The sequence below is a fragment of the Equus przewalskii genome, chromosome 17 (genome assembly GCF_037783145.1).
Source record: "Equus przewalskii isolate Varuska chromosome 17, EquPr2, whole genome shotgun sequence".
NCBI classification, from domain to species: domain Eukaryota; kingdom Metazoa; phylum Chordata; class Mammalia; order Perissodactyla; family Equidae; genus Equus; species Equus przewalskii.
Genome location: NC_091847.1, coordinates 71,279,720 through 71,301,213, shown reverse-complemented (window position 1 = coordinate 71,301,213; position 21,494 = coordinate 71,279,720). Strand labels below are relative to the sequence as shown.

Below are 21,494 nucleotides of genomic sequence, written 5' to 3'. Positions count from 1 at the left end.
GCTCCAGGCTGATTCCTCCTTGACTGTTTCCTAAATAAGTTCCCTTGCCATGAGGATGTGATCTGTGATCCTTTTTTTCATTCTGTGTAAATTGGGCCATTCCATTTTTTGTGTCATTAAATCAGCAACTTGGAAGTCAAGAAATTCTGAGCTACAAAAGGCAAATGGATCGTGTCTCAGTGTTCACCAGAACAGAAGCAGACACAGACTATATGACCTTCTATTTCTTTCCGTCATCCTATTTTAAGAGCCCTGGAATTTTTTTATTGCTCAATTATACTCTTAATTTTTTTTTCTTTTTAAAAATACTATGTGCCATTGTAGAACTATCAAACAGAATTACAGATTTTATGAAATAAAGAGTTAAAATTTCTGAAAGCTTGCTTTCATAAAACAAACCCCAGTGTTCAAAATTTCTGACCTATTTCGTGTCTAGTTTTCTAGTAAATGAGTTTTTCTACATTTAATATTGGGCTGGAAATATTAATCTCAGCTAACATCTGAGCTACTTGGTCAAAATAGCCTAAGTTTACTTCTGCCGATCCTTCAGCATTTTCTTGTTAAGACCTGCCTAGCTCTCTCTCATAGTCCTCTCCTGCTTTGTTTACTGCTCACTCAGATGTCTGGAATCAACATGACAAACTTCAGATGTCTGTTGTATCAAATTTAAGTAACAGGAAATCGGGGTTAGAACTATTATTTTCTTAGGGACCATTTACATAGGCATAATTACTGAATTTTTTAGAACACCTGATTAAAATAAGTTATTGATACCATGTAGTAATGATCATTGGAGAGTCCTGGTCTGTCTTTCACTGAAAGACCAGCATTAATACTGACTCCTAGAAAGTAGTAGAATATAGATCTTAAGAGTTCAGGCTTGACTCCTATAATTTATATGGAACCATAAAAGACCCCAAATAACCAAAGCAATCCTGAGAAAGAAGAACCAAGTGGAAGGCATCACACTTCCTGATTTCAAGCTATATTATAAAGCTATAGTAATCAAAACAGTATGGTGCTGGCATAAAAACATACTCATAAATCAATGAAACAGAGCAAGAACACAAATAAACCCAAGCATATATGGTCAACTCATATTTGACAAGGGAGCCAAGAATACTCAATGAAGAAAAGACAGTCTCTTCAGTAAATAATGCTGGGAAAATTGGGTTTTCATGTGTAAAAGAATGAAAATAGACCCCTGTCTTACACCTCTCAAAAAAATTAGCTCAAAATGGATTAAAGACTTAAATGTAAGACCTGAAGCCATGAAACTCCTAGAAGCAAACATAGGAGAAAAGCTCCTTGACATGGGCCTTGGTAATGATTTTTTGGATGTAACAGGTAAAACACAAGCAACAAAATCAAAAGTAAATACATGGAACTATATCAAACTGAAAAGCTTCCACACAGCAAAAGAAACCATCAACAAAGTGAAAAGACAACCTGCAGAATGGGAAAAAATATTTGCAAACTATATATGTGATATGGGGCTAATATCCAAACTATGTAAAGAAGTATACAACTCAATAGCAAAAAAACAAATACCTTGATTAAAAAATTGGCAAAGGACCTGAATAGACATTTCTCCAAAGAAAATAGACAAAAGCCAACAGGTACATGAAAAGATGCTCAACATCACTGGTTATTAGGGAAATGCAACAAAACCACAATGAGATAGCTCCTCATGCCTGTTAGAATAGCCACCATCAAAAAGACGAGAGATAAGAGGTAAGTGCTGGCAAAGATGTGGAGAAAAGGGAACCCTTCTGCACTGTAGGTGGGATTGTAAACTGATACAGCTACTATGGAAAACAGTATGGGGGTTCCTCAAAAAATTAAAAATAGAACTACCATATGATCCAACAATTCAATTTCTGAGTATATATCCAAAGGAAATGAAAACACTAACTCAAAAAGATATCTGCACTCCCATGTTCACCGCAGTGTTATTTACAATAGGCAAGGCTTGGAAACAACCTAAGTGTCCATCGATGGATAAATGGATAAAGAAGCTGTGAGATAGATAGATAGATAGATAGATAGATACACACACACACACGTATATATACATACACACAATGGAATATTATTCAGCTATAAAAAACTAGGAAATCCTGCCATTTACAACAATATGGATGGAACTTGAGGGCATTAAGCTAAGTGAAATAAGTCAGACAGAGGAAGAAAATGCTGTATGATCTCACTTATATGTGGAATCTAAAACCAAACTCATGGAAAAAGAGATCAGACTTGTGGTCTGAGAAGTGAAGGGAGGGGGAATTGGAGAATGGTGGTCAAAAGGTGCAAAGGTACAAAGTTCCAGTTACAGGATAAGTACTAGGGAGGTAGTGTACAGCATGAGGACTATAGTCAACACTGCTGTATGATATATATGAACGTTGCTAAGAGAGTACATCGTAAGAGTTCTCAGCATATGGAAAAAAAGTTTTTTTCTCTTTTTGCTTTCTCTTTTTATTCTGTCTATATGAGATGATGGATGCTAGCTAAATTTACTGTGGTAATCATTTCACAATATATGTAAGTCAAACCATTATGCTGTACACCTTTAACTTATAAGTGATGTATGTCAATTATATCAATAAAACTGGAAAGAAAAAGAAAAGTTTAAGTGTGGAGTCAGACAGACCTGGTTTGAATTCTGGCTCTGCACCTTACTCACCAGGTGACTTTGAATGAGGCATTTAACCCCTCCAAGTGATAGGTTCCTCTTTTGTAAAACACCAATAGGAATTTCTAACTTGCAGAGTCCTTTTGAAGATTAAATGAGATAATATATTTAAAGTACTTGGTATTGTATAAGTGAAAGTAAGCATACAACAAATTTAAGTTAATATTATATCAGTAGTCTGTCCTTCACTTCTTTATTGCATCACAAGGATTCAGTTTAAAGTAATTTGCTCATAGATTTACTCTGATTCTCTACACCATTCCTGACACTGGACTATGAATAAATGGAACCACATGACTCTGAATACAGTTAGAATACAGAAAGGGGCTCTTGTGGTCTATGATTAACTTCCGTGTAGGAAGGTGTTCTAGTGTTGGGCTCACGCTGTGCCCTACGTGAAGATTTGCTCTACAATTTTTTACATGTGTAAGATGAAACCAGCCTTCATTGTTCCATGCCTACACAGAGGACTCAGCCTTCCGGCTCATGGTTCATCAGAAATTTCTGAATGTCGAAACGTCATGGCAGTGTCATTGAGACAACCATTTCAGAAGCCATCCAAAGGTGTATTAAAACATCTTCGCAGGCAGCTAATCTCGTAGATCTAATGAGAGCTTTGGAATTTTGCTACCTAGGACAGTAAAGAACACAGATTCTTAGAACTTGTCATCTATTGCATGGCTTCTGCAGAAGGAATAATTGCGACTTATTTTTATTTGAATGGACATGCTAATTTATAGTTGTATACAGGCTTTTGACATATACATCATGTATATGTCTAATTTCATGTCTTCCATGCATGGAATTTCATAGCTATTAACTTTAAAACAACTGGACAGTCAATCACTTAAAATAAAAAAGGCCCAAAAGAAGAACTCTCATAGGCAAAGTTAGTTTAAATTCTTTTAAAGTATTACATCCAGGTATTTGTTAAATTGTCTTCCCGTAAGTATAGTTCCCTGATGTAACTTGAAAGATTTCCCAAAGTACAAATATGTTCATCCACTGGATATTTCTCCAAAACATTATATTTTTCTTGCTAACAAGTGGTTCCATCAGGGCTTTCAAACCATTTTCTAGCATGAAGAATAACCATGTTTTAGGTATGTCTGTTCCACTATTGATTTTTGCTGTATTCTATTTCGTTTATCAAGAAAACAGTTCAGCAAAACATCGTCTTCTTCAGTAGCTTATCAGACATGGACTCAGTGTGGACCAAAGAAAAATGTCACCGCTGAATCCAGCCTCAGCGCTTTTCCCAAACCCAAAACAATAATAGCCATTTCTAAAATCATAGAGAACTATGCATTATCATTTATGATAGCACAAAATGGTTTTTAATGAATCTGCTTATTATGTATATATTTAGATTAATTGCTAAGTTATTAGTGAATCAGAAGCGTTTCTTACAAAGCAAACAAAATATGCATCCCCTCTATATCAATAAGGAATTTTTTCCTGTCTATCTCAGTGGATTTTGATAGTCATGGAAACTGTCTTCAGAAAAATTAACTTGGGTAAAATTTAAATCTCCTTGTTTCATGCACATTGTCTTACGTACAATGGGACACTATTAATATATCCCAGTGAATCAGTTATTACTCTCAATCCTTGGGGGTACATTTTATAGAACACATTCTTCCAGACCCAGCAGAGTGCCATTATCCTAAAAATAAGGTATCCTATTTGTCTGACTTTTATAATTTACAATAGAAATGGCATAATAGTACCATCTGTGGCTAAAATGTTTTAAAACATCTTGTATTCTTCTACCATATGCATTCCTATGTACTTATACATGCCAAAGCAAGTGTAAGCAACATGAAGTCAAGGTCTATATCTCAACTCATCTTTTTAATCCGCATATCTTATATTGCATAGAGTGAGTGAGAAATATTTGGTAAATCAATCAATTTCATGGGCAGTATATTTGGGACTTAATGATAGCTTAATGATAAACAATGAAAAACTTGATAAAACTATTTATCTCAAAGGGCAAGTAACTACATTTCCATTACACAAAATCGCATATATAAAGATACAGAATCTACCCTTTTAATAGAACAATTTATACATCTTTGTATATTCTAAAACGTCATTTTAGATCTCAGGAAATGATAACATAACAATTATTTACTTTGAAAACTTGGCTAAATTTCTCTAGCACATAATATTATTCTGAGTATTGAGATGGAATTTTGAATAATATTCTCAACTCTTAAAATTATATCCAGGGGAGGGAGGAGGGGGAAAGGGGTGATTAGGCACATGTGTGTGGTGGTGGATTGTAATTAGTCTAAGGGCAGTGAGCATGATGTAATCTACACAGAAATTGGAATATATAACGATATACACCTGAAGTTTTTTTTTAAAATGTAAATGATGATCCCATTAAATAATGATTTTCATTCAAAGTCAACAATAACAAAATTATGTTGCGATTTTGATGGGAATTGTCTTTTATTTTTGAGTTATTTGGATGTAATTAAAATATTTATAGTTTTCTGTTTTTCTTCTACAACCATATGTATTTTTCCAGTATTCAACCCTTTCATTTCTTACAATAAAATTTTCTTGTTTATTTATTTAGGAACTGAATGAAAGTTTCTTATTTAGGTTCTCCCAAAGTATTTTATGTTTTTGTTTCTGTTTTGGGTGGGCTTTTTTTTTAAGTCTTCTAAATAGTGACTGCCAAAATGTAGGAAACTACTAGTTTTTGTAGTACTATTTTCCAGAAATTGGTGCTTCAAGTTCTTTTTTCCCTTGCCTTGACATTTTATATCACTGTTTAGAACATACTGCCTTGACCCTATCTGTCGCTTTACGTGCTGCTTAACTGGCTTGTCCATTCTAATTGCTTCACAGTAACCAATTTGTTTGAGTTTTTTATGTATATAATTATTTTAAAATAAAACTACAGGCAGATATAACATAGTATCAATTCCTGACTATATATTTAGTTAAAACACTTAACAAATGCTTAATAAAATATTATAATACATAAGAAAATACAAACCTCTAGTTATACATTCTAGTATATTCTAGGTATTAATTCTTCAGAATAATGGTGGACTTCTAGGTTCAAGCTGTTAAAATGCCTTAGGTAAGGTGTCTTATAACCAAATGTTTTTGTGTGTAATAACTAAACTCCTTTTTGGAGTCCAAAATGGTTTTGCTTTATATAGAATTTTGATTGATTGAGAATAATGTTTCCTATTATCTATTAAATTATGAGAAGTGTAAAGCCTTCATATGCGTTATCTCTTTGGTACTCACGGCATTTTTTTCAGGTTTATAGAGAGGCCAATGTCTTATCTACTGCATATCATAAAAGTACTCAATAAATATTTGTGGAATTAACCAAGGTAAACAGCATGATTAAAACAACTTGCTAACAACAGAAACAGAAAAAGGAGTTGGTCACCAGGCATCTAGTTTGGCTCTATTTTCAATAGATCATACTGTCTATTGAAAAAGGAATAAATAATTAGGAGGCCTACTTAATAATATACTCAATAGATAAAAATTATTGAGCGCTCCTATGTAATAGGTTCCATGCCGTTCTATTTTATTTGCTTTTGTTCATTTAATCCTTTCCCCAACCCTATGAGGCAGGTACTATAATTATGCTTATTTCAAGAGGAGGAAACAAGCAAAGAGAGTTAACTAACTCTAAATTTTTAGCAAGGGAGCTGATTTATATCTGTTTACAACAAATTTTGCCCCTAAACATATGACTGACTGATGCCACTTCTATGTGTCCACAAGAATCATGTGACCATAATGGACCTATATTTCTAAATCTAACCTATATAATGGAAAGTAGAAAGAAAAGTTGCTCTTTCTACTGCTTGGCTCCATCCTTCGGGTCAGACCATGCCCTGTGACTGTAATAAAGAGTATGAATGATCAATGCTAATTCTCCTTTCTCGACATTACACCATTAGAGAAGTCATGGGGGATTTCTCCAAAATTGCCCTCACGCAGTGTTAAACAACATATATATTTTTGAAGGTGTTACTGAACCATGTGTGTGCAGAGTCTGCAATCCAGAGAGTTTTGTGGTTTAGAAGCATGGCTGCTTCTGATTGTTTCTGACCACGTGTTCTTCTTTAACTTCACCAAAATGTTGGTTGGTTTCAATGAGATTATTTTCTGTGGGAATTCCGGTCTTGAGACTGTGTTCTTTGTCCTCAAATGATCTTCTGCTAAAGTTGATCTTCTGGGGTGATTCTGTGCACTAGAGGAAGTGGTTACAAAGGTCTAAATATTCTGGGCATCTGACACACAGCAATCGCTACCAACTTGTTTCTGAGGTTGTCACAGTTTAGCATCTTGCTATAACAGCTGTGAGTTTTCTTATTAAGAGAGTGCCTCTTTACCTGTCTTTGCACTTCCCTCGGTGGGTTCTGTTTTAGTAAATAATCTGATGTCATCCTTCTGATTCTTTTTCTCAGCCACAACAAAAAATGATAGCGAGATAGTTTATTCCAAACAGTGAGTGGACTCAGGAAAATTTGTTAGGAGCCAACGTGGTTATTTTGACATTAACTCGTCTTGTGCCCGGTTTATATTTTAATGAGCACTCCTTGTGTGCACAGGATATGGGTATTTGGGGACACAAAGACTAAGGAAGAAGGGCTTTTTCCCTTGAGAGATTCATGTTTTAAAAGGAGCTTAAGTTGTAACTGAGTGGAGGAGTAAGAAGGTGCCATGGAGGAGGTGCTGAACGTGCTCTCAGGGGCACAGAGAGGAACATACCCTTGCAGAGGGTCGAATGATAACATGTTCTTTGACTATAATCTTATCCTCATGATAAGCCGCTAAAATTGAGTAGAATTTCTTCATTAAGGAAAAGGCAGCAGAGAAAGAAATTATAGGACTGTCACAGATCCCTTCTCACTCTATAAATGTGTAAGGTAAACTCGAGTAAACACATTAATGTAACTTTTAAATGTCCCTCTAATCAGAGTCATATGTATCTTTAACAATATTTCTCAAACTTGTTATGTTTATTTCAGAGACGGGGGGCACTCACAGAAATTCGTGAGGAGCCAGATCTGTTATTTTTCATTCTAAAAGTAGAAGAAATATTGCAGATCTACAATGTTGACTTTAACCACTTTTATTTTAATGAAATATAAATGCCTACCAATATAAGATATTTATAAACTTCTTATCCTTACAGCTTTTATAAACTATCAAACAAAAAGACATACAAATTAAGCAAAAACTAAAAAAGTCAAAAATACTGAATTAATGATATTGATATGAGAAAATTTTGTTTTTCAAAAGCTACATCACAATATTGAGACCATTGTCAGTGGAAAGATACATTTGTGCTTTTTGTTTCGCTTATTTTTGACTTGATTCCTTTGATACTGCATCTGATGGTCTGTCACATGCATTATCATGGTCATCGTTTCTCCTTCTCAACAAATAGCTTATTTTTGTCTACTGGTTCATTGTTTTCACAAGTCAATTCATTTAGTGCTATACCCCAACTACAATACTGAAGAAAAAATACACCATTCAATTACCCTTGATGATCCAACCACCACTTTTCTATATGCAAACTATTACAAAATTTTTGTTCCTAGAATAAGCCATGACATCTGTTATGCTATATTTAGCATAAACCCATAGTTTACTTTTTAAATCCATTTCTTTTGTTTTCTCTTTAGCCTATGGTAATATGTTTTGATCTTGAAGAATCAAAAGCTATCTCTAAGAGTTAAGCACAGCTTATCTCCTTAGTCTGTCATCACAGTGAATCCAGGCAAACAGAACCAAACCAGAAAACAGACCGCTGAGCTCTCCCCTCCACTTCCCTAACTGGCAATGTATATGCGTGACCTTGCCTCACTTCATCATTTTCATTATGCAAATTAATACTGCAAAAGAAAAGGTTTGCCTTTCTAATGGGTAAAAGAATTGTGTGTGAGAGGCAGATGGGGACTGTTGTTCTTCTATCTAACGTCAAGGCCCTGCTGACTAAGGGCGTGCTCACCAGCACTTTGAAAGTTCATCTCTGGTCACTTGGCGCCAGCTGTCTTGTAAATGCAAACATGGGAGCCGAAGTTACATGGCAGTGTTCAGTTGTAAATGTCATCCAGATTATCCAAAATATGCTTACCTCAATTTTAGCAGTTTGGATCACCAAAGTGAAAACACAAAATTTTTAAATTCTCACAGATCTCGAGATTATGTCTGCAGATTTCTAGTCGACAGAGACACCAGTTTGAGAAATACTGATCTGTAGAACATTAGGCAAATTCCTGATAACCAAGAAGTAGTTCCTGTGTGGGTTTTTTTTTCTCAGAAAAGATTGGTGACATTTCTGAGGCTATCTGCTGACTTCTCTCTCTTCCTCAGCCTTGACCTGCTCTCTGGACAGTCAGTAAGCCAATGCTTTCTTTGTTTCTACATGAAAGGACTTTGTAGGAGTGGGTATACGGCCTAAGAGTTCAGTTAAGTGAATGGAACGGTTTAAATATTTTCATATAATCCTAGAATTGCCCATTGACTTTCCTCCACTGCACCATGAACTCTTTGAGAAAGGGACTGTGTCTTACACCCTGTTGGATTCCCAGGGTGTGTACCGTGCCCAGCACTTAGTAGGTACTCAGAACACATTTGCTGAAAAAATGAACGAATATAAGAAAAGTATTTAGTGGTACGATGTACATCAGATAACATGTTCCAGGGTCTTGTTCCTGGAAGCATATGACCCATAGCCTGTCATTGTGATAAATTAGCTGCCTGATAGAAAACTAGTCTCAGCCTGCCTGTGGTATGTTCTCGCCTGAAGAATCAGACCAGTTGCCATCGCTGCCTGATAGTTAGGACCTGGAAAGTGATGAAAAGTTTCCCAATTGGCCTGTTTCCTCTGGTGTCTTTCCCTTTCCTTTCCTCAGCCTGTCATCCTTGTGACTCAGGAAGCTATGATCTTTTCCTTATTCACAGGAAGCGTTCGGGCCGCAGTCCAGAGCATGCTGTCTTTTCCTCCCTCAGCCCACTCTGTAGCTCCAGTTAGGGAGGTGGAGGCGAGCGCTCCGCTGTCTGTTTTCTGGTTTGGGTCTGTTCGCCTGGATTCGCTGTGATGATAGACTAAGGAGATAAGCTGTGCTTAGTTGGAGATAGCTTTTGATTCTTCAAGATCAAAACATATTGTTACTGACCCTTACAAGAGTACTTCTTTGGTTAAGTTACTGTTCACTTTTTCAACAGGATAACTCTTCTCTATTTTAGCTTCTTTAAGCCAACTTTTAATCTCTTATCAAAAAATCATTCACCGGATAAGGGGCATTGGTTGCCGTCATGTGCTTCACACATGTGAATGTAACACTTGAGGGAAAATGTTCTACCTGGTTTGAGCCTTCAAACTGAAATAACTTTAAGCAGAGAGGCTGGCCTTTCTCTTCTGGACCGGTTCTTTACATGCACATCTGCCATTCGTGGTATATATGTCTACTGGCAATGAAGGACAGGAAAGGAAATGTGGCAATACCAAAGATTAGATGCTTCATAAGCTAACATATTGTGTAAATGGATCTAGCCAGAAAGAGCTGAGGACTGAACTCTGTCCTAGTAAGCCGTGTGGCTGAGGGCAAATCATTTGACTTTTCTGTGCATTAGGAAATTTTTCATCTCAACAGTTAAACCTTGCCTTCCCTCTCATTGCCTTCAAGCCTGTAACCAATCAAGAAGACAATTTGGAATTTGAAAATATAAAATGCAGTGGAACTTTTTGAAAATATCAGACAGAAAAGCAAGATGTTCTATAGATAAGAACTAAGTCTAAATAAATACTTACATCAGAGACTGACATTTTATTTTACAGTATACAGGAGTCAGAATATGTGGCATTAGCACTTAGAGTAAAATGGCATACTTGCGTTGGCCCCTATGTTCCTGTCAAATGTAGTGCTTTCAGTACCATAGTTTATGTTATTTTTTATAATTCGCATAAAAATTAACATGTGTGCTTTAAAATAGTGTGATTGAAATGAGAGGAAGCAACTAAGAAATTTTTTTTAATTGTATTCATAGAAAGAATTAAAAATAGTGACATGATGACTGAGCAAACAAAAAGAAAAAACTGGTGTTATCACATATATCTATAATAAAATAATGGTAGAGGTATCTCACATTGTTGTGTTTGATATGTGTATGTATAAGTATATATACATTTGCAAGAATCTACACACAGTCTTTTTCACCCCCGTAGTAACTGAAAGTGTTTCAAGCTTTCAGTTATTTGAAAGAGCTGTATTCTTTTGTGTTGAATATATAAAAGCATAGATCCTGTATGCTTCCAAGTGAGAATGTGCTCATCACACATAATTTAGAGGTATACCCTCAGGAAAACAGATGAATATCCCTACACACTTCCTTTTTGGAATGACAGGGAATCAACCTGAATGGTCTGGACTCTTGCTTAGAGTCAAGCCCACAAGAGGCTTTAACTCAAAGCAGACACTGAGTTTTATTGGTTGGATGGTACTGCTGCCTATAATATACTTGAGCAGCAAAATGCTGAAACCTATAAAAGAATTTTTTTGCAATGTTAGAACTGGGTGATGTTGATGCTCACGAAGTCTTTCTTGAAGACAAGGACCGTGTCTCTTGAATGTGTATTCCTGGCTTATCACACAGTAGCTGCCACGTATTCTTTTTTAAAATGGTGCCTAAAGCACTGAGTTATGTCCCAAAAGTCTACCACATATATTTTGAGCTGTTTCTTTGCTTGAATAGGGAGAAGATCCAATTTATTCGAACTGAAGGGACCCCAGGATTGGTGCGTCTTTCAAGTGATGCAGACCTTGTTATGCTGCTGAGGTAAGTAATGCTAGTTCTTGTGGAACGTCTCCTGTCATCAGATATTGTGGAGCTTTTTAGCAAATAATATGCCAAAATTGGTTGCCTAAAGATATCTCCTTTATTCTTAAAGATTTATGGAATACTCATGTTGAAGATGTAGGGTGCTGGTTTAGAGAGAATTCATTTCAGATTGCATTTCTTATTTCTGAGATCTGTTTGATTTTGTTTTTACTTTACTGGTAAAGGAGGTGGTATGGGAGAAGGGAAAGGTTTGTAGAGGCCAATGAATAGAATGTCCCACTCACAGAATGGAACAGAAGGGCTTATCCCTTCAGCTTACCCCTCCAGAGGAGAAGAGAGGTCATATTTATATTTTCTTTCAAATTATTTTCTCAAAATGTGCTTTGTCCCCTTTTGTTGATTCAACATGATTTATTTACTTTATGGTTTTGAGAGTTTAGTTTTGGGAAATCAGATAAGAAAGTTGAAATTTGGTCATTGGTACTCACTGCCAACTTGATAGCCCCTTTCATAAGACTGACTAATTGTATTTTCTTTCCTGATGGTTAGATCAGCTTTGGTTTTAAAGTTTAGGGTAGTTTGAAGGGAAACTGGCAAGTTTTCAAAAGACTTCCTCATTTTTAATAATATCCGTCAAATGTAGGAGGCCAGAGTGAAATACTGCTTTGCTCCCTCCAGTGGCTGGGACGCCCACCTCTGTAACCTCCGTAGAATTAAAGGGAATGCATGCGGAGCCGTATCAGGCCATGTTCTGCTTATCCCAAAGTGCTGACAATCTCGTTCGTGTTGTTCATGATGACCGTGACCCTAACCATTTCTAACTGCCATATTTGTAAAACTAAAGCCAGAAAGTTATTTTCCTTCACTGTATAGTTGGAGCGTAATTCAAAGGGATATAATCACTTTCCCTAGATACTTCACTTCACTTGACCCTGAACAAGACCTGCTGGGGAGTGAGGTCCCTTCTTAGTGTAGGAGGTGACCTCCGACTATGGGGTACTGAGCTGGTTCTGAAAGCAGGGTGTAGTGTGCTGGATGGTCAGGAAGATTATTGGTCTATTAACGTGGAGTGTGATGTTTCTACCATAGTTTGGTTGGTGATAAAATAGTAAGTTTTGTTACAAAATTCTGCCTAGGATATGACTCTTTCACTTCATTCTAGAAATCTAAGTTTTTTCATTTAAACTAAAGAATTCTGCTTTTGGAATTAGTAAAAACAAAAATGGGTACAAAACAGAAGTCATGATTATCGCTCACCTGTCCTTAGTTAAATAATTTTTAGATGGTATAGTCTTAAATATTTTGTCACAAATAGCTTAGAATATTTGTACTTTGGTAAACACCACAGTTTGCATGAGTTTCTTTGTGTTATGTGTTAACTGAGAAAGTATATTCACAACACATAAAACAAAGATATCATGAATACATAAAGAATGCCTTCAAATCAATTTAAAAGAAGAAAACCCAAAAGAAAAACGGGTAAGGGATATAAAAAGGCATTTCATAGAGCTTGAAGTTTGAATAGCCAGTAAACTTATGGAAAGATGCTAATAATCATAAAATGCAATTCAAATAATGAGATACTATTTCACACTATTAGATTTGAAGAAGTTAAAAAGTCTGATAATACCAAAGGAGAAACAGGAACTCTCATGTTGTCTGGATTTGGTGAGATTTCAATTTCTACAGCCTCTTCATAGTACAGTTTGACAATATCTTATATAGTTGAAAAGTCATAAGCCTTATGACTGAGCAACTCTGCTGTTAGATATATACCATATTTACGCTAAGAAACTCTTTTACATGTACACAAAGTGACATATACAGAATGTTCCATTGCACCATTATTGATAAAAGCACAAAGTTGGGAAAAAAGTAAATATTTGTCAAAAGATTTAGGGATAATAAACAGATTTGTTCGTAGAATGGACTTCTACATAGAAGGTAAAAGTAATCAACTAGATCCTTATGTATCAACATAGATATCAGAAATATATTGTGAACAAAAAAAGGTTTGAGAATGCTGTGTACTTACATAGCATTTATGTAATTTTTAGCAGTGCTTAAGGCGAAACTATATATTGTTCATCTATACATATATGTTGCAAAATATAAAATTAGGGAAGGGAAGGAATGATACTTATAAAGTCATGATAGAGAACAAAAGGGACTTCCTATACACACATGCACACATACATATACATCTATATGTAGATATATACAGATCTATAAGTATGCATGTATGTTTGTCTGAAGCAAAAATAGTAGTTTTAACATTTATTAATCCTGGATGACATTGAGTGTTTTTATATTATTCTATGTCACTTTTGTCTTAAAATTTTCAAGTAAAAAAATTCCTGTCCATGTGAAAGATTTCTGAGTATTGAGTATATATAAAGGACATGATAAATGTCATGGAGCAAAGAGACAGCTGTAGGAGTCTGAGGCGAGGAAGCTAATTCCTCCTCTTCAGTTAGTGTAGCTGTAGGTTTCTAGACCTTTGTGGTATCACAAAGTGATACATGGGTGTTACACAGGACTTTTCCTTAGCAATAAATTCACATTATTACAATGGCTGTTGATTTACTGGAAAAGAAAACTGACTGTTTCAGGGCTTAATTTGGTATTAGAAACATGATTACTTACTGCTTCTGTTCCCAAATCTTTTGCCTTTTGTAGTTTAAAAGTGGAAAGATGGCTTTAAAAAATATCATGCTAAAAATGCTTTTGCTGCAGTGGTGTAGCAGACGTGTGCCTGTGAACGAAGAGCCAGAGAAAGAATTATAAAGTGTTATTGCATCGCTGTCACCCAGGGTTTCTCAGTCTCAGAAGGATTCATGTTTTGGGCTGGATATGTCTTTGTTGCAGGGAGCTATTCTGTGCATTGTAAGATACTTACTAGCATCCTAGGCTCTATCCACTAGATGCCAAAAGCACCCCCCTCCCAGTTACAACAACCGAAAATGTCCTCAGACATTGCCAAATGTCTCGGGACAGTGTAGGGGAAGGGCAAAATTGCCTCAGTTTCGAGCCAGGACTATACCCCTTAGGAGTCCTTTCCTTAAATGTGTGTAAGATTAAACTGTTGCCCCTTCTTCTGAATGTTTTCTGAAAACAGTAACAGGCTTTTGGATTTGGCCAAGTTTGAGGAAAACCTGCTTCTACCTCTTAATTAAAAATGTTGGCCCCGTGGCCTAATGGTTAAGCTCGCACCCTCTGCTTCGGAGGCCCAGGGTTTCACTGGTTCGGATCCTGGGTGCAGACCCAGCACTGCTCATCAGGCCATGCTGAGGCGGCATCCCACATAGCACAGCCAGAGGGACCCACAACTAGAGTATACAACTATGTACTGGGGGACTTTCGGGAGAAGAAGAAGAAAAAAAAAATCACATGTCCTCTAATTTTTATTGTTTTAATTCTATTTTGTCAAGTGTTTCTATATTTGAGCTTAGTGCGATTAATAGTACTTTTCTTTATCATAATATTTAGTGAAAAGTCTTGGATTCCAAGATCTCAGATCCCTGGTTACTATCTTTTAAGAGAGTATTAGAAACAGAAATTTCAATATGGAGGAGAAAGAAGACATTGGGTTGAATAATCTAAGATCAAAATCCTCACATTTGAAAACCATTATAAAGCCAGAGTAAATAAGAGAGCTAATTGTTTAGCAGTTGTTACTATTTAGGAGGTGTTTTGTTTTATTTTTTAATAATCCAATTAAATCCTAAGCTCTTTGAAAGCTGAGACCCTGTTGTATATCACTTGAAATAAAGATAGAGAACACATGTTGTGTATTTATTATGGGTTCTCTGTAAACATTGTGTGTTTGAATCTCATTCCCAAATCTAAAAACCCAGGTACTATTTTCAAATGAACATGTCTCAAACTCACATATTTAAGAGGCAAAATTGAAATCATGTTGTCCAAAGTTGGTGGGAAAACAGGCGAATAACCACAGGTTTCACAAAAGCTGCAGCAGCGGGCCGTTTTGTCCCAAGGATTACCTGCAGGAGAAAGGGGCGATGCTCCCTGTGGGGTGTGAACTGGAGCTCGGATGGATTGGGGTCAGAGTGGGAGATCGACTGTCTTCCTCGTTGTGAAAACAAGGCTTTCCCTCCTAAAGTATGCACTTTGTTTCTTATCTTTCCCCAGTTTATTTGAAGAAGAGATAATGTCATATGTGCCTCCACATGCCTTACTCCACCCCAGCTACTGTCAGTCCCCACGTGGCTCCCCCGTGTCCTCTCCCCAGAACTCGCCAGGTGAGTCCCTGTGCTGCTTGCTGTGAATTCTCTGAGGGGTGAGCCCCAAAGTCAGACATTCTGTCCCTCACGTAGGACGGTAAGGGAACACTTTGGACACATCTTTAGTGTTAGTACAGGTACACATTGTGCGGCACTTCCTTTCTCTTAAAACTGGCTTGTTTCCATGGAGATTCATTTTGACAAGAAGATAATGACATTCCAGAACAGGAGGATAAATATTAGTAGTATGATATACTCAGATATAGAATTTACTTTTCGTTGTGATGTATAGTACCTAATATATCTTGGAAAATATTAGGGCATAAAATACTAAGTTAGCTTTTTGGATTTAAAAAGTATTAGTTAGGAGACTTATTCAATGAATAATAAAAAGAAATCTCTACTTTCAAAAACTTATAGAATTAAAATTAGTCAGTTTAATGGACTCAGGTAGTTTTCCCCTGCAGTAGTCACAAACTGCATGAGACGGGAAGACTGAAGTTGTGTGGGCAGATCGAACTCATTGACAGATGAAACTAACTAAAACTAAGTTCACATTCTTTTTGAAAGAGGTATGGTGTGAATGAATGAGCGAATGGATGAATGAATGAATGAATGGTAGAAAATGCAGCTTAGCAAATGAGGTTTTTTAAAGGAAAGCAGTCATGATGTTGCAAGGATATCAGTTGTATTTATCATTATAGGCAATGTATTGCTCACACTTTATTAGCTATCAGAATTTAAAACTACTTTAATAGAAATCCACCTCCTTATGTGTCACTAGAAGCTGCTGTATGTTCTTTTATATATAGCATGTGTTTTCACATATATATACATGATAACGAAGCTGCAGCCTAATTGAATACCGCAAACAGGAAAAGGTCTATTAATTTGTTCATTTAACACAGATTTATTGAGCATCCAACTATGATCCAAGCACTGAATTAGACCCTGGTGTTACAACGATGAATAATATACAGTCTCTGCCTTTGCAGGATTCATAGTGGGGCACTGAGTCAACAAATGACTGTAAAGCTCTGTGGTTGACCCTGTAGTGAAGAGATGTACGGGAACACAGATGTGGGGACAATTCCTCCTTCAAGAGGGGCGTGGGGTGTTTGGGGAAAGACGAAGACAACAGGTACGAAGGGGAGCCTTGAAGGAGGATGAATAGGAGTTTCCGGGTGGACCAAAGGAAGAAGGGCATTCTAGGTAAAGGAGTAGCATAAGCTAAGCCACAGAAGCATGAGGAGTAGTTTAGGACAAATTAACAGATACAAGTGAAGACAGGTTCTCAAAGCTCACGTTGGAAAAATCGCCTAGGGCTGGCTGGTCATGGAAGCCTTACTTTGTAGTCCATGTGGAGCCACTCAAAATTTACAGAATCATATCCTGTTTGACAAAGTTCAGTTTGGTTGCAATATGGAGCATGTATTAGGTGAGAGCCTGGAGTCAGAGAACCTATTTGGGAGGCTGTTGCATGAATCGAGGTGAAGTGATAAAGGGCTGGACTAATGGTGATGGAGAAGAGAGAATTAATTCAAAGACTGTCTAGGATGTAGAGACACTAGGATGTAGGACTTGGAGTCCAGGTAGGGAAGAGTCAAGACAGACTCTGAGGTCCTCACCACCTAGACTGCTAGGCAGATGGTAACACCATTCACTAAGAGAGGAAAAGGATTAGACTGGAGGGGAGGGGTTACATGAGCTTGGTTTTGGACATGTTTTTTTGAGGAATCCTTGGGCCATCCAACTGGTGATACCCAGAGACAACTGGAAAAGACAGTCATGGCGCTCAGGAGAGGTTAGCAGCTAGGAAAACAAGTATGCTGGTGGCTGGTGAAGCCCAGAGGGTAGAGTAGAGGAATGAGGGAGGACAAGTCATTGAAAAGGAGAGAAAATAGGATGGTGACAGGAGGAACTCTAATGTTTAAAGAATGGGCTGGGATAGAGGAGCAAGTGAAAGAAAGAGAGCCAGTGGATTTTGGAAGAGACTTAGGAAAGTCTTTGCAGGAGGCCAGGTTCCAAAGAGATGGGAATGGTTAACAGGGCCAAATGCTCAAAGGATTCAAGAAGGGTGAAGTCTGAAATGAGGCCGTTAGATTTGAAAATCATGAAGTTAAATATGGCTTTTGTCAAAGCAGTTTCTGTTAATTAATAAATAGGTCATAAACTGGAATGTGACCAGTTACAGAATGATATAGGATGTGAAGTAGCCGCCAGGAGTGTAGAATATTCTTTTCATGAAGTTTGGAAGTGAAAGAAAGCAAAATAAGATAGTACTTAGAAGAAGAAGAGTTAAGGAAGAGGTTTTAGGATGGGGAAGCTGAGCACGGGTGTGTGCAGAGGTCAGAAGATGTGGGTGGAAGGAAAGATGGTCACTGAATGGGGCAAAGAAGCAGCAGTCAACGCAGCACAGGCCTGTGGGAAGGGAGGACACTGGAGGCAAAAGCACAGGACAGCTGGAACAAAGTAGGGACACCTATTTTGATGATACAGGATGAAAAAAAATAAATATATGACACTACGGGTAAGTTTAAAGGTATAGGGGGAAAATTGATGGAATTCATAGCTGGCTGCAGGCCTTACCAACTGTGAGTGATTTGGGGCAATTTACTCCCTTCCCTGAACTTAAATTTCTTTTTCTGTAAAATGGGAATAATAGTAACCACCTCCCATGGTTATGTGGAGAACACCTTGCCTGGTACCTGGAACATAACAAACATCCAATAAATGTTAATTTATCCCTTTTTCTTTCTTTCTGGAAATCTGGTTCTGAGCAGTGTAATTTGTCAATATTTGAACCATTAAGAACTGGAATATATGAACCCATTTCTTCCTGATTTGCAGAGCTGTCTGCCTAGATATTTAATCATTCTGACTGGTCTTTATCTTAGCTGGAACCTATGGTAAAGTTTAAAAACGGGTCATCCCTTTACCTGATGCTTTATGGTTAACGAAATGATGCTGTGTGGCTCATTGCTCATTCCAGCCAAGACTCACCTTTCCAGGCCTTTTCTGTGGCCCATCCTCCCTGAGAGAAAGGTAGATCACCAGATTCAGTCCCTTCCGAGCCCTACCAAGGCATGTGCTCCTGCAGACTGGCTGAACATTCTTTGAGACTGTGTGAGCATTCTAAAGGGTGACTAAGTTTGCCTCTCTTTCATTTAGCATCACAAATGTACATGAGTAACCCGTGGTGGCAATAAAATATGCGTTCTGGAAGCAGCTTTAGAGTTAAACATTTTCCAAAGACATATAACCCAAATATAGCTGAATTGCTAGCAGTGTTTTTGGTGGTTTTAATTTTCCGGAAGAATCATCTCCATATTTTTGGCCTACTCTGTTTTGTTGGGCTTTATTTGATCTTGAAATTGGGGTGTACTTCCTGATATCAATGGAAGTAACTATAACTAATGCCACACGATACAAGGGCAGGACTAGCCTCATGTACCCTGTGGCGGAATCTTCTGTTTCTTTGAGTAAAATATCCTCCCCTTCTACCAGTTTTCCTCAAGTTTTTGTGAAAAAGTTTCAGACAGATTTTTTAAAGTGGTCTGAGCCTCCTTCTTGTGACTAGAATTTCATCCCTTTTAGTGATGTGAGAATAATATTGTAAAAATTATGACAATAATAAATTTTAACAGTCTTCTTTCAGAATGCCTAGGAACCTTATAAACTTTCCACACTTTTCCTCATTCCAAGCACATTTACATGTCGTTTCAAGTACAGAAGAGAGAGGGGCTTGAGAAATTTTGACTGCTTTTTGCAGCTGTTAGAGTGCTCACCTAAAATTTGTCAAAATTTTGGAATGTGAAGGTTTGTTTTTCTAGGACCATTATAATGCCAGTCCTGACCTTCGCTATGCCAGAAGGAAAAACCATATAGTTTATTCTGCCAAATATAGGACCCAGAAGTTTATTTAAGGATCTTTGTAGCTGTACATTTCTAGGAATTTAAATGCAATAACACCTAATTTATCTAATATTGTTGGAGATGTGCTCACTTATGTGAATTTTCCACATAACCGAAGCTATGACTTTAAGTGTCAGAGAATTTGTTTAACCGACCATTTGCTGAAACTCTTTCATAAATACAGTCTTTCTCCCTCTTTCCCTATACTCAGTGACCTGAGGATATTTCATGGTTTGGGGGGGATCATCATACAGAGCTGTTGTTACTTGACTAGAACCAAACTATATCTGGAAGCTAGTGACAGCACCGGGTCACACTCAACAGAAGTAAAACACACCAGAGAGCACTAAAGAGCTACGTGGGTTTTTACTGAATGTTGTCTCCGGGCGTGAGATTCGAGAGGGAATTATTTCTCCCAACACACAGTGTGACTCCTTAAGGATCCTCATTTCCTCTCTCTCTCCCTCCAGAGTCTTAGCATCTGAGCTGCTGTTTATCTCATCTCTTGCCCTTTTCACAAACACTCTCTCTTCTCTTCTCTTCTCTTCTCTTCTCTCTCTGTGTCTCTCTCCCCACTTCCTTCCCTCCATCCTTCGTTCTGGCCTCTCCCTTCCTCCATCTTTCCCACAGTCCCTGAAGTAGCTTTATACTTGTTTTTAGAAAAAGTGTTCTATTGACTTCTCTTTGCTCAGCCCCACAGAGATGATCTGTGAACCAAACAATACAAATGAAGGATGCTCCTGGGCAGGTGGGGATGGGGGGGCGGGTAGATTGTGATTCCAGAGACTAAAGGAAAGCAAATAGGTCTCTGTCACATGTGGAGGTGTTATTGTTCTTGTTGTTGTTAGTGTCCCTTGTCCCCTACCCCTAATGCTGTCAGAGGATGCCCTTCCTGGCATGCCCTTCAGCTTTCCCCTTTTAATAGATTGCTTCTAATTTGCCAAGATCTGAGAAACCAGATTAGCGAGTTGGTTTTTAAAAACATTAAATGGTATGTAGGGCCAGCCCTGGTGGCCTAGTGGTTAAGTTCGGCTCGCTCCATTTCAGTGGCCCAAGTTCACTTCCCAGGCATGAAACTATACCACTCGCCTGTCAGTGGCCATGGTGTGACTGCGGCTCACATACAAAAAGAGGAAGATTGGCAACATATGTTAGCTCAGGGTGAATCTTCCTCAGCAAAAATAAATAAATAAGTGGTATGTAAATGGGAGCATGAACAATCTCAAAACAATGACCTAGGGCCTTTTACTGCTCCTAGAGAATAGAGCAAAACCATGAGGACTTCAGTGCTCATGTTTCGTGCCAACTATTTTGGAGGTGTTTTCTTTTTCTCTTAATTTCCATTGTTGAGCTTATGTTCCAGAAAATGGAGTCTTCCGGATATTACTGTAATGCTTGATAGTTTGTTCTCATTCCCTAACCAGGAATTGTAAATAAAATGTCACAGAGATTTTCTTTTTAGAAAGTGAACCAGGAAAGAAGTGGGCTTCTGAACCATTCCAGTTCAGGGGCCTGAGCCGTGCTGGGTTTGGCTGAGCTCCATCCCCGACCATCGCGGGGCGGGAGCTAGTCATCAAAGAAATCTGGGTTCCTGGCACACCCGGAATCAAGAAAGACCCAGCCTTCTTAGCAGTTGGAGGCCAAGATTTTTCTCATATCACCTGAAGTATTTTATCAGGTAGAATTCTTTAGTTTGTATATGATTATGCAATTTTGTAACAGTAAATGGAAATAGTATAACACTAATATGATAGTACTTTAGGCCCGCCTAGCAAAGTTAGAGGAAAAAGAACCCT

General features: G+C 37.5%; 1 protein-coding gene across 5 annotated transcripts in view; it reads left to right on the top strand.

The window, feature by feature from the left end:
- HECW2 (HECT, C2 and WW domain containing E3 ubiquitin protein ligase 2) overlaps positions 1–21,494 on the top strand; it is a 373,452-nt gene that overhangs the window by 307,540 nt on the left and 44,418 nt on the right. For all 5 annotated transcript variants that reach the window (XM_070581715.1, XM_070581716.1, XM_070581717.1 and 2 more), the window contains 2 exons: positions 11,453–11,536; positions 15,692–15,801. In XM_070581715.1, coding sequence (XP_070437816.1) covers positions 11,453–11,536; positions 15,692–15,801 — 194 coding nt within the window. The remainder of the gene's footprint in view (positions 1–11,452; positions 11,537–15,691; positions 15,802–21,494) is intronic.